Source organism: Parasteatoda tepidariorum, chromosome 10 (genome assembly GCF_982258835.1).
Source record: "Parasteatoda tepidariorum strain Cologne lab strain chromosome 10, Ptep-v5.0, whole genome shotgun sequence".
Classification (NCBI taxonomy): domain Eukaryota; kingdom Metazoa; phylum Arthropoda; class Arachnida; order Araneae; family Theridiidae; genus Parasteatoda; species Parasteatoda tepidariorum.
Window position 1 is genome coordinate 94,165,945 of NC_141764.1, and position 13,620 is coordinate 94,179,564.

The 13,620-nt window shown below is 26.9% G+C and overlaps 1 protein-coding gene across 2 annotated transcripts; it reads left to right on the forward strand.

Moving 5' to 3' along the window:
• The first annotated feature begins 6,256 nt into the window (after positions 1-6,256).
• LOC107454674 (cathepsin S-like) lies at positions 6,257-10,857 on the forward strand. Of its 2 annotated transcripts, none has more exons than XM_087154175.1 (4): positions 6,257-6,416; positions 7,836-7,941; positions 8,041-8,193; positions 10,456-10,857. In XM_087154175.1, exons 2-4 carry the CDS (start codon positions 7,843-7,845, stop codon positions 10,498-10,500), a joined length of 297 nt encoding a protein of 98 aa, XP_087010301.1. In that variant the 5' UTR covers positions 6,257-6,416; positions 7,836-7,842; the 3' UTR covers positions 10,501-10,857. The 2 variants fall into 2 exon arrangements, with proteins under 2 accessions (XP_087010301.1, XP_087010300.1); XM_087154174.1 differs by having other exon boundaries at positions 6,267-6,436; positions 10,456-10,829.
• Positions 10,858-13,620: the final 2,763 nt, after the last annotated feature.

The window sequence follows — 13,620 nt, forward strand, 5'->3', positions numbered from 1 at the left end:
AAACTGGCATTTCGATAATAGTTTTAAATTCTTGTAAATTCACTGCAAAAACTGAGGAAAGTCATTATAGAAAATAACAAATGTCTTAGAATATCTCGCAAAAAGAAATGATCCAATATTAGTTAGAGCTAGTAAGGCCAAACGCTCCGTTCTTGAAGTAAAAGTGCGAGCTTTGCGCCAAAGTGACGTCACTAGAGTGACGTCAGAGGATCGGCGCGGCAAGAGATACTTCAAAGGAGTGAACCAGCCCTTCTATTCTCTTTAGCCCTGGTAAACAGCACTCATTAGATAAGTTCAAAATGAAGAATAAAACAAAGAAAAATTATAGACATATGAAAAAAAGGGGGTGGGAACACTTTTTTTTTTTTACTTATTATTTCCCACCCCCTTTTTTTCATATGTCTATAATTTTTCTTTGTTTTATTCTTCATTTTGAACTTATATATATATATATATATATATATATATTATATATATATATATATATATATATATAAATATATATATATATATATATATATATATATATTATATATATATATATATATATATATATAAATATATATATATATATATATATATATATATATATATATATATATATATATATATATATATATATATATATATATATATATATATATATATATATATATATATATATATATATATATATATATATATATATATATATATATATATATATATATATATATATATATATATATATATATATATAACGTCGTTGCCGAGTGGAAGGATTAAAACAGGTCATAGGTCGGGAAGGAGGGTACAAAATTTATTTATTAATTATTAGACAAGAGCAGTCATGAGAATGAGTGAAAGTGTACATGAAAAGTTGCGCTCCTTGGTTATATGTTAGGGAAAATCTTGCAAATATGTCTTAATTTAGGGAAAGAGGGAACTCTTAGTAGTTGCTATTGGTTTATGAAATAGATCGAACGTTTCCCACACAAGAGCAAAGGGAAAAATGTCCTGCTCTTAATGAAATGCATACTTGAGCCAAAAATAGATTTAAGAACAGGATGTGGTTTTTAAAAGTGTGAGAAAGTATTTCGTTTAGAATAATTAATTAGGATGAAGTTTTATAGCAAAGAAACTAACATGAAAAGATTAATTGAAGCTTTTTATGTTACATATATATATATATATATATATATATATATATATATATATATATATATATATATATATATATATATATATATATATATATATATATATATATATATATATATTTACAAATTTTGAAATTTTTATGATTTTTTTTTAAAGACAAGCTAAGCTTAAGTATTCCTTCACTGGTTAGTTTACCCTATAAGATTTTGAGAAATTTGCGATGTTGTGAGAGATGCTTAAAAATGTTGACTGCGTATTTTTATTAATATTTATAAAATATATATTCAAGAAATTGATGAATATTTTATTCCAAATTTATTCATTCGTATGTATATTATTGAAATTTTATCAGTTATTGAGAAAATAAAAATAAAAAAAAATCACATTAAAGAAGCACAATCTGTTGTATAATCATATTCTATCAGAAGCATACTTTTATAAAACTCCACATTCTCTGAATAAAATGTATTTTATTCAATAAAATGTTTTATTCAAATTTCTTTACTAAATTGCAAATAGAATTTTAGACGACTAAAGAAGAAACATCGTATTTTATAGCTTAAAAAAATAAAAATGAAAAGATAAGCAAACGATTATTAGCGAAAAAAATATGAATGAAATTTTATGCTAAGCGCGCGAAGTCAAGTTCCTCGCAAGTTTATCACATTTTAATATTAATCGCTCCATTTAATCATTTCTTCATTGTCGCCAAATTATTTTTTTTAAAATAATTAATTTTAATTTTTCTCAGCTTCTAATAAATAAAAACAGTTGAAACTTTAGATTTTTCAATTGAAAAATATGTAAATTAATATGGTATAAAAAAATTCATACCTTATAATTCAAAAATTTTTCATCCTTAATTTAATTAAATAATAAAAAATAATTAACAATTATTAAAAATTATTTTTTTCGTGAAATTATCTTTGGGTAAATGAGTTTTATGACTGGGTGAAATTTTCTTCGAATTGCTTTATTAGTTTTTAAAATATGACTAAAAACGTAAAAAGTGAAATTAACATTAAGGGGTACGAACTTTGAATCGCTCTCCTGACCAAACTATGGGGACCATATTTCCCAGATTGCGGCTACCCCCTATATTTTGAAGGTTAAAAATCCAAATATGTAAGAAAAAATATATGTTTATTCAGAGAAAGTACGTTTTTGTGTCTGATTTCGTAACTTAATTAATAGTTAGCACTAATTAATTAGCATATTTGAGGTCACACCCAGGAACCATTAAGATTAACACTTAGTTCGTGAAAATCCGATCATTAGAACGAAAATTATTCAGGGTGATATCTTTTTTTTTTTGCCGACTGTACATCGATATATGTGCACGCATAGTATGTACTTATGTACAACTTACGTATGTACTTGTATTGTAAGCAATAACCTTATGACATCTCTTGATTTCAAACGTATATGTAAATCCACAATACAACAGGCTTAGAAAGAACATTGGTATAAACAAGCTAATAATAAACTGCACGAAATTTTTCCTAATCTTGACAACTTCAAAACAATACATATTGATCGCAAAACCCAGGCTATTATCAATAGACTGCGCATTGGTCATTCTCGATTTACTCACATGCATTTACTAAAATCTGAACTTGCACCTAGTTGCTCTCTATGTCATGTCGACATTACTATTAAACATATTTTAACCGACTGCGAACGATTCAAACATTTGAGGAACAAACTTTTTGGCAGCTTTTATCCTAATCTTCAATCTTTACTTGGTGACCCTATACATCACAACCTTTTAAAGTTTATCAAAACTATTGGACTATATTTTCTGCTTTAAAATAATACAGTAGTTTGACCTAGAGACCGACTATTAACGTGGTGCCTGGCGCAGTATAGCCATTTCTGGTTCTTGTGCCAATAAAATCCAACTAACCAACTAACCAACCGTATGTACTTGTATAACTACATACTTTGTTAATACTTATGCGCATGTAATGCATGGATGTACAAAAAAATAGTTATATGCACAATGTACACATGTACATACAACGTATACATGTACATAATTACAAGTAATGTACAAGTACATGCGTACATTTAAATATATGTAATTACAATATACACATACATTGTGCATACATTAAAGAAATTTATATGAGTAAAGTTATTAAAATTTGTTTTAAAATTTATTCTAAGGCATATGAAACTCGACCTCATATTTTTTAGAAAGCAAACGATAATTTTATTTTGAATTTCTAAATATTAATTCCACACATAAAATTTACCGTTTTTCTTACCAGTTAAAAAATTTCTATGAATCATGCATTATGTTATAAAAAAAATTATTTCTGTATTGTCAAACATTTCATGAAAATACCTGAAAATAATTTTTTATTCAGATAATTTCAAAATGATATGGAACAATTAAAGCTGAAAACTAAATTTAAATATCGTTTGATTTTGTCATTTAACTTGCTTGAATCATTATAAGTTAACTCACATGCATTTTATTTATTGCATTGTACACATATTTAGACATAAATGTAATGTACATATGCATACGTGTAATGTATGTACGCATGTACAATGTATGTACATACATTCATGTATTGTGCGTTCATATATAGTACATATGGTTATGCATACATGGAACATGCGTGTATTGTACATGTGTGGATACATTCATTGGACATATATACATTGCACCATATGCACAGAGAGGGATAGCATGCATGTACACATGTGAAATTTGTACGAAAGATTTATGCCCAATATATTTATGCACATATGTAATGTATATGTACACACATATGTACATTATATGAACATTATATGTTCCTTTCATCATATGTACATTATATGAATATACATCTGTACGCTATATGTATATACATCTGTACAATATATGCATCTCAAATGTGTGTACGTACGTTATGCATGTCGAATGTATGTATGAATATATGTAAAATATAAATACGTCCAATGTACGTACAAACGTACACAAATGTATTATGCATATTTGGATACATACATTGAGCATGAACATATTATGTATATGTACATAATTACACTGGACATGCATATCATGTACATGTATACATACATTTATTGTAAATTCTACAGATATACCTATATTGTACATGTATACATATATTATACTGTTCATAAATAAATTGCACATGCATGCATGGGGCATACATTGTACAGACAATGTATGTATGTTCATACGAACACAAGTACTTGTATATACATGCGTACATGAACATAGATATACATTTTACATACACAAATATTTGCATAAAATGCATATATTCATTGTGTATAAATGTACATGTCTACATTGTTTGCACATAGATACGTAATTATTATCTATATACATACGTACATATATTTTATACCTACAATATAAGTGTATGTACATGTGTGTGAAACTAAAATCTCTGAACATATGCACTAGATAAAATCATATGTACATACATTTTAGTTACATTCATTTGTACGTATACAAATACGTACAAAATGCAGTACATGTTAATACGTGCAAAATGTATCATTATAAAATACATTCTACTATCTACTGTAAAATATAATCATTTATAAGAATACAATAGTCTTGTAGTCGGGTATTTTGATTACATGTAATCATAATTACATGTAATCAAATTACATGTAATCATGATTACATGTAATCATATATTTTGATTACTTGTAATCATAATTACTCGTAATCGTTTTTGTTGTGATCACTTGTAATCGCAATTACTTGGAATCATGATTACAAGTAATTGATTACTGTAATCAAAATTGTAATCATGATTACAGCTGTAATCAAAATTTTTTGAAAGTTGTAATCATGATTACAAGTAATTGATTACTGTAATCGACTATGTAATCATGATTGTAGCTGTAATCAAACTTTGTAATCACGATTACAAGTAGTTGATTACTGTAATCAATATTGTAATCATGATTACAGCTGTAATCAAAATTTTTGAAAATTGTAATCTTGATTACAAGTAATTGATTACTGTAATCAAAAAATGTAATCGATTACATTTTTGGCCATCTCTGATACGTAGGTATCATTTCGTGCACCTAAAAACGTTTCTGCACTGCCAGCTTTTTTCTTCTAAAATAAAGTAAGAAGTTTGAGACAACGATTATCATCCGGCATATTTAAAGTTTGCAGGAAAAAATCACAACAGAACGCAAACAACTGCTCACTCAAGCCCAAAACATTGAATGAACAAGAATTTCTACTTCTCGGACGAACGATATCGGACGAACGATATCGGACAATTGAAAAAACAATTGCTTGAACGATCCGGCAACAACATTGTCGTTCACACATTTGTCGTCCGATTTTGTCGGTATCGTGTCGTGTAATGAAAAAGCGCCCTTAGGTTTAAAAATTATTCTGGGTATTTTGTCACGTTTTATTTGCACACAACTTACTACTAAATAATTGTACTTTTACTGTATAAAAAAATCAAGTATTTATTTATACAGTAGTTTAAGACATAAAAGTGAAAACTTGAAATATGAAGTAAAAATAAATTGGCTTGTAGGATCAGTTCTTCATGAAATCTGGTTTTTTAACTCCTCTTATCTAGTACAAAAATATGCGAATCCTCACATCTAATACGCTTGCATGTTTATATTTCTTTTACAGAATGCACATTCGTTTCGATATAGTAAATTTAGTGTCATTCGCATTCGGTACCCGATTTCCCCCTCCCTTGTCAGAAAAAATAAACAAATCGCGAATGTTCTGTTAGATATTTATGTAATATTTATTAAAACAACAGGAGCATTTTTATATAGAAACAAAAGTCTGCTCGCGAAGAGATGATAAGGAATGTTGCAATCATCGGAAAATTTATTGGAAAATATATTATTATAATTTGCCATTAATAGGAAAATGAATTTTGAAATACCACTTTTGAATTGTTATTTTATGAAGAAATACCTTTGTTTTAACTCTATGATGTTTTTAATATAATAAAAAATAAATAGAAATACTTTTGTTTCAAACATTAAGCAATATTTTACCGGAAATACTGAATTGTCAATAGACTTCCACAGACTATCTATTGTTGATTTAACAATAATAAGAGCAGCCTACCTTCTGGAAAGGTAAGTTTTATTGATAGTAAGATTTTAAGTAAATGTGCGATATTTTTTGGCGGCCAACGATTTGAAGCCAATAAGAAATTTCCAAATTAAAAATATTACAATAAATTTGTAACTATTTCTAAACTTTAAGGAGGGGACACTTGTGATCGTCTAACTTTCTTTTCTAGGTAAACGTTTTTATTATAAGGTAAATAAAACATACATAATTATTCTTACAATGTTTAATAATAGGCATGTTCATGTTATGAATTTGTCTCGATAACTTCTTCAGTTTTGATTTCTAATTTACAAAATATTGTCTATAAAATTCCCTTTTGACTTTCCTTTTTTTAAATATGTCTAACAAAAAGGAGACATTTAAAATAAAAAATGTTTAATTGCTTGATAAAAATATAAAAGTATTCAATTTGCTTAGGTATAAATCAAACTATACTGTAAAAATTATTTGGCCAAACTTTACGGCAAAAAGTACCGGCACTCAGAATGCCAGTACTTTTTACAGTAAAATCCGTTTTCTTTAAATTTTTTTTAAACATTTTATGGAACAAAAAGTTTGGTGAACCGTATTTTTTATTCTGTAATATTTACTGCAAAATCTTTGAATAATTGTAATTAAATAAATATTACCGTAAAACGTACGGTGTGAAATTTTACGGTTAAAATATAAGCAGGAAATAGTTGTTTAGCAATCAATATTTTTTGGCAACCGCTGCTATGTTCTTTTTAAAAATGAGTTCTTATAAAAATTTTAAGGAGTTCAGGCTTTGAATGAATAAACTAATGGAAGGTATCTTCAGTACTAAATATTATTCAAAGTGACTTATCATACTAAAAAATATATATTTTGAATAAAGTATTATTTTTATAGAATTTGTTACCACATTAACAGTTAGACCATTTTCCGAATAATTAAAGAGTTCAACACTGATTTGGAGATCAGCTCTGGATAAAAAAAGTTTTAGTCATTTTCTGAATGTATATCACCTGATAGAATTCATAATAAATTAAAAATTCCGGCATTTTCCTTCTAGCTAGAAGTTCCGAAATTTAACTTGGCTCTTAGCAGGAAACGTAATCAGGTTGTAAATATTTACTATATGAAGCATGAAATTTGAAATTATGGACTTTCCGACTTAAAGAAAATAACAAAAACTAAACTAAAAAGAAGAAGAGAATGAAATGAATTAAAAACTTTAGAAACTATATTTTTAAGTAGACTTAGAAAGAGTTCGTCATGCATGACACAAAAAACGTAAAGCACATCTCTTCTGTAAAAAAAAAAAAAAAAAAAAAAAAAATGCAGGAAAATTCGTACAGAAAATTTCCAGCATTTTCTTCAAAAATGATGCGCTCTACGTATTTTGTTCAAAGTCTAACAAATATAATTATTACCCCCTTTTGCACCTACTTAAAAAATGCAGTTTTCAAAATTTTAACTTTATTTTATTATTTGTTCATATCAAAGATACCTCACTGAATTCATGGCATCTTAATTTGATAAACATCAAAGTAATATTTGCTTTAACATTAGAAAAACTAATTCTTAAATCTGATTATAAGACCATCTATTTTGTTTTAATTTTCAGTTAGAATATGAAGCTGCTTGTTTTATTCTTTTTTGCACTAATGGTCATATCAGTTGAGTTAATTTTTATCGATCCCATTTACAGAAACATTTGGGCAGAATATAAGGTCAGTATTCTTTGTTTTTACTTTAATTAACTTGTGCACAAAATTGCATTTATATTTTTTGTGGTAAAACGATATTTTTTTTTTCATTCTCTTCTGTAGCGCAAATACAAAAAGAAGTATTATTCTAATGAAGATGAGGTCTTTAGACGACGTGTATTCGAGGATTATGTTAGGGATATGTGTGTACACAACATAGAACATGAACTTGGATTTCACAAGAAACGTCTTGAAATAAATAAGTGGTCTGATAGGGTAAAATAAAGTGTCTTTTTTATCCATTAGTTTTCTTATAATATCTGTTTCTTAGCTATTTGATGCATAATTTTTATAAGACATATTTTTCATTTTTCTTTATCATTTTGTATTATATTGGGCAAAATAAGTTTAAAAAATTAATGTAGTTAAAATAATTAAAAAGTAATAAAATAATTAATAAAATTTAAATATAATATAATAGAAGCATTTTAATAATTTATGGTTATGAAATACAGGATGATATATCAGCGTCTCTTTTTTTGTGTTAAAGGTAAAATCTTCTAATCAAGCTCACTTCCACATAATTTCCCAAATTTACACTTATATGAACTTATTCAGGTTTAAGAGAAACATTTATTCATTATTGATATTTCTAGAATTCACAAAATCAACTACTGATTAATTTTTGAATATAAATAAAATAAAAAAAATTACATATTATATCTTTTTGCACAATATTTTCGATCATTTTTAATTGGACAACAATTTTCTAAAATTTGAAAAAAAATATTATTTGCCTTAAATTTCCAAAAAAAAATTATGCAATGTTTCAACATTCTAAAAGAATGCAAATTTTTTGCCTTATCCATAACTAAAAATATTAATTTATTTCCCTACTAAAGAATACAGGACTTGATAGACTTGTTTCTAGGGCATTAGGCCCATGTCCAAGAGGTCGTAAGTTCGATCCCGACTGTCTTCCCGTGTAGTAAATGGTGACTGATGCACGTTAAATCTGTAAGATCACAAAATCCTCTAAGTTCCCAAAACAAATCAAAACCTCAGGGAGTACTGAATTAGAGATAGATCGTTCTCTGGTTCAGGTCAAAATTCTGTAGATGAATGATTGGATGTATGAATGGATCCGCCCTTTAAAAACCCGGTGGTGACGTGTGTGTGTGTGAGTCTGAAGTCGCATTCTTGGCCACAGATGGCGCCACCGAAAAACAAGTAACGCACCCTCTGCCTGAAATTCGCTTGATTTCATCAAGCAGGCTTGCTGGATAAGTAGCATCAGAAATCAATATTTCTCCTGTCACCTTTGTAAGGAAAGAGAAAATGCTGCAGCATTTGTGAAATATTTCGAGTCACGGTATCTTTTCCTCTGGACAACACAAGTTAAGAGACACTACAAGCTAGAATGATGCCATTAAAAGCTTTCAATTCTTCTTCCCCACTAAAAATTCCTTTCTTTCAATTTAACTCCTACATTCAACATAGCTGGGTAAAAACAAATTTAGTCATTGAGGTGTTTATATAAATCAAACATTTATTCAAGCACTTGACAGATGACCTATTGCGAATATTAGAGTTCCTCATAAGGCCTGGTGCCATACTGGTATGTATTGCTGCTTTATTTTTTTCTGTGCATCTCAGGAGATTTACCTTCAAGGAGGTTTTACCCCATTTCTTATCAAGTGACGGGAAAGTATTAGGAATATAAATCTAACAATTGGAAGTAATTGAAGAAGTGACGCAGAATTAAAAACGTCTCTTCGGTATCATATGACTAACTTGAATGTCTTCGTAAATAGGAAAAACATATTCATTCAATCTTTTTCATTTTTTCTTTCTATATTGAAACAAAAATATTTTTTCTGAAGATTAAATAAATATCAATGCAAATAGTAATAATTTATTATTTAATTATTTCTACATCAGTGCAATTATTCTTAAAATCCTTATCCCGTGAATCCTTTCCGTAAACGGAAAACTCTCGTAGGTCAAAAATGCCGGATTCCGGGAACCGTCAAATCAAGTAACTGTGCCTTCAAATTAGAGATTGTTAAATTTTTTTCTGTCCCAAAAATGTTCGAGGTTGGGACACCGGTGTCCCACTTGCGTCAAAAGAATAGGCGTCCCCCGCCGTCTTGAATTCAAAGTTAAAATTTAGATTTTCTTTCTTTTCTAAGAGGTTTTGATAAATTTTTCCTTCAGCTATACAAAATATGGGAAATAAAAGCTTCTAGTTTGGAAAAAAATAGCGAATATCATATAGTAATTTAAGACGTATATTTGAGCAAATGTAAATTGTCTGTGCAATTACGCTTGCAGATTTCTCAGTTTTTAGATATTTAATAATTTTGCTTAATTAAACTGCGATAGTAGATCCTAAAACATGCAGTAAAATTATCATAAATTTATTGTTCTAAATTAATTTTGTAAGTCTTCAATCTGTGACTGACATTGAAGAATGTTATAACTTAACAATAAAAAAAAAGTTTTAATTTCAATATTTTTTTTTTCTTGTTTGTGTAGATGGCTGAAGAATTTCCAAGACCCAGGACTTTTTCGAAGCTCTAGTAACGATAAATTATAGAAAAAAGAGCCTGAAATAACAACATGAAAACCTCAGGAAAAATTTCACATGTATCACTCAAACTATGTAAAAATAACCATAGATGAGGAAACTGGAATAAAATATGTTGAACAATTATCTATCCTCACCTCCATGCCCTCCCCTTAAATTATTGTTGTAATCTATAACTGATACTGAAAAGAAAAGTGTCTGAAAAGTGTACTGATAAAATCTAAGAGCTTTGTTGAAGAATATTATTTTTCTCATTTACTAACTTTTGATTGAATTTTTCTATCGTTTTAGCTTTTACTAGCGTTACTAACATTTTAGTGAATTGAAATAAACTTTGAAGATTATACGTTACTTTCTTTCTTTTTGCTCTTTTTTCTGTTTCATTTAATCTAATTTTTTTTTCCTCAGTACTTTTTTGAAGGAACCAACGAAATTTGGAGGGTAATCTCGATATAGTCTTAACTACTTTAATAAGAATAGATCATTAACACTTCTGTAGTTTGCTTTACTAGTTAACGCAAAACTTGTTTTACATCTTCGTTGGCAGATTATTCTAAACAACAATTTTAGACCTTAGTGCATTGGTGGATTTAAGTTTTTATTACAGTTATAACTATTTGAATAATAAAAAAAAATTCTTCAACGTTTCCAAAATTTTAAATTTTTCCGCCATTCAAATAGTAAAAAAATTAAATATATATATATATATATATATATATATATATATATATATATATATATATATATACACAAATTAACATGAAAAACATGAATAAAATAAAAATAAAAAAACTAAATGGTAGAGAAACAAGAATGGTATAAGCAAATAGTCGTTGTCAAGACACATCTAATTGCCATAAATAATGCGATATTTCTGAATAAAGAATAATTATCCTAAGATAAAAATTATTCTTTATATGTGTCGATATCGCAAAAAACCTTATTTTGAAAAAAATCATGAAATAAAAGAAAAATGTAATAGGAAATCAAACTTACCGGCGTGAATTAAAACGCGGTTTAGGTTTAAAAGTACAATAATAAAACAGTTAACAAAAATCGCGAAGATGTAAAATATTGCTTATAGCTTGAATCGAATATAATAAAATTAAAAAAAACATTTGATCGAAGAAGAAGAAAAAATGTTTAGGTAAAATATTAGTGCTGCCATCTATGAGAAACAATTAGTAAAAAGGTAATAAAATTGAAATAATAATAAAAATGTTAAACGGATTGAATAAATTAGCAGTCTTAAAAAAATAAAAAATAAATAAATAAAAAAATAAATAAATAAATAAATAAATAAAAAAAAAAATAAAAATAAAAAAATTAAAAAAATTAAAAAAAATCATTAATAGGGAAATTAATTTAAAAGTCAGTATATATACATATATATATATATATATATATATATATATATATATATATATATATATATATATATATATATATATATATATATATATATATATATATATATATATATATATATATATATATATATATATATATATATATCATTTTACACTTTCTATAGTTTGCATTGCTTCCTATTCAGACAGTGTAAAACTTGTTTTATTCTTGATTGGATGAAGATTCTAACGAAAATTGAAGTGCTGACTTAATAATTGGGTATACGTTGATATAGTCTTAACCGTTTTAATTAGAAATTTTTTTTAACGATTTCTATAATTTGCATTCTATCCCTTTGAAATAACGGAAAAATTGTTTTACTTTTTAGTTAGAAGAAGATTTTAACACTAATTGAATAGCTTGATTTAAATAGGTATTTATTGATATGGTTTAAATTATTTCAATACAGATAAATCATTAATGCTCTCTATAATTTGCATTTACTCTCCTTCAAATAAAGTGACTTACTTTTTGCTAGGAAGAATATTTTAGCAACAATTGGTTTGTTGCTTGATGCTTTTGGGTATCTATTGACATAGTCTTTATTATTTTAATAAAAAGAAATCTTTAACGTTTTCCATAGTTTAAATTTTTTTCCTATTCAGAAAATATAAAATTAGTTCTATTTTTTGGTTGAAAAAAAAAACACTCCAAAATCAATTGAGGGATTTAGTGCAATGACTAAGCAAATACACATTTAATAGTTTCTGATGTAACCTAAATGAAATTTCGAAAGGCAATAGGTTTACATAGTTTTTCCCCAAGTTATATACCATACAGGAAAAGGACTGATTTTATACTTGCGCTAGTTGAAGCAGTTACATTGTCCGCAGAAAATGTTATAAAAATAGGGACCTTAATTGACTTTTATTGCACAGGACCCTTCCTTTTTTTCTACAGTGTGGAAATTAAAGAAGAAAAAAAATACCCATAACATATTTAAGTGTAACTGTTTTATTTTCTTTCTCAAAGACTGTTAATGTCTTTCACTTTAAAACAAAACCTATTTACAGTTTAAGACCAAAATAACGTGACAATGTAAACACATTTTGATAGACTTAATGAAGAAAAGTAATGTCAGAACCTTCCTTAAGCGGACAATGCGAAAATTAATGAATCTTCGTAATTATCCCACTATAGCGTAAGAAGAAAGAAATGAAAAAATTAAATTTCGAAAAGAACAGTAAACAAACTGACCATTCATTAGAAAATTTTATACATAATTGCTTAACTAAAAATAATTAATGATGACATTAGAGATACATTTTCAGAACTAGTTCAGCCCCGCAATTTAAACAGATTTACAAAAGTGTTTCAACAATTTTAAGAAAAAGCAATAGATTATAAGAATTTATCAATATCAATCAAACCATCAATATTAAACCATTAGAATCAAATTTAATTGTTAAAATGTTTTGAGTAGTTGTTTTTAACAATAATAATCGACTGTAAAAGACCGCCTCGTTTCAGATTTAAGTGAATCTTGTGAATTTTAAAAATAAGAATCAGACTCAAATATAAATGTCATTAGGTTCAGCAACAAGCAATAAGTACCCCATTAAATTTGCTCACTATATAAAGTTTTTGAATGCAATAATGTAGTATATGTTTACAAGATTAAAGTTAATGTATTTTAAAAAGTAAGAAACTTATTTACTTGAAGCGTTTTAAAGAGCACACTGTTTTTACGCGAAGAAATAAAA

What these genes read in the sequence shown, in the direction of transcription:
- LOC107454674 (XM_087154175.1), top strand. Translation starts at nt 7,843, where the DNA reads ATGAAGCTGCTTGTTTTATTCTTTTTTGCACTAATGGTCATATCAGTT. An exon ending in ACATTTGGGCAGAATATAAG is followed by an intron (nt 7,942 to 8,040) that starts GTCAGTATTCTT and finishes TCTCTTCTGTAG; the next exon opens with CGCAAATACAAAAAGAAGTA. An exon ending in TAAATAAGTGGTCTGATAGG is followed by an intron (nt 8,194 to 10,455) that starts GTAAAATAAAGT and finishes TTGTTTGTGTAG; the next exon opens with ATGGCTGAAGAATTTCCAAG.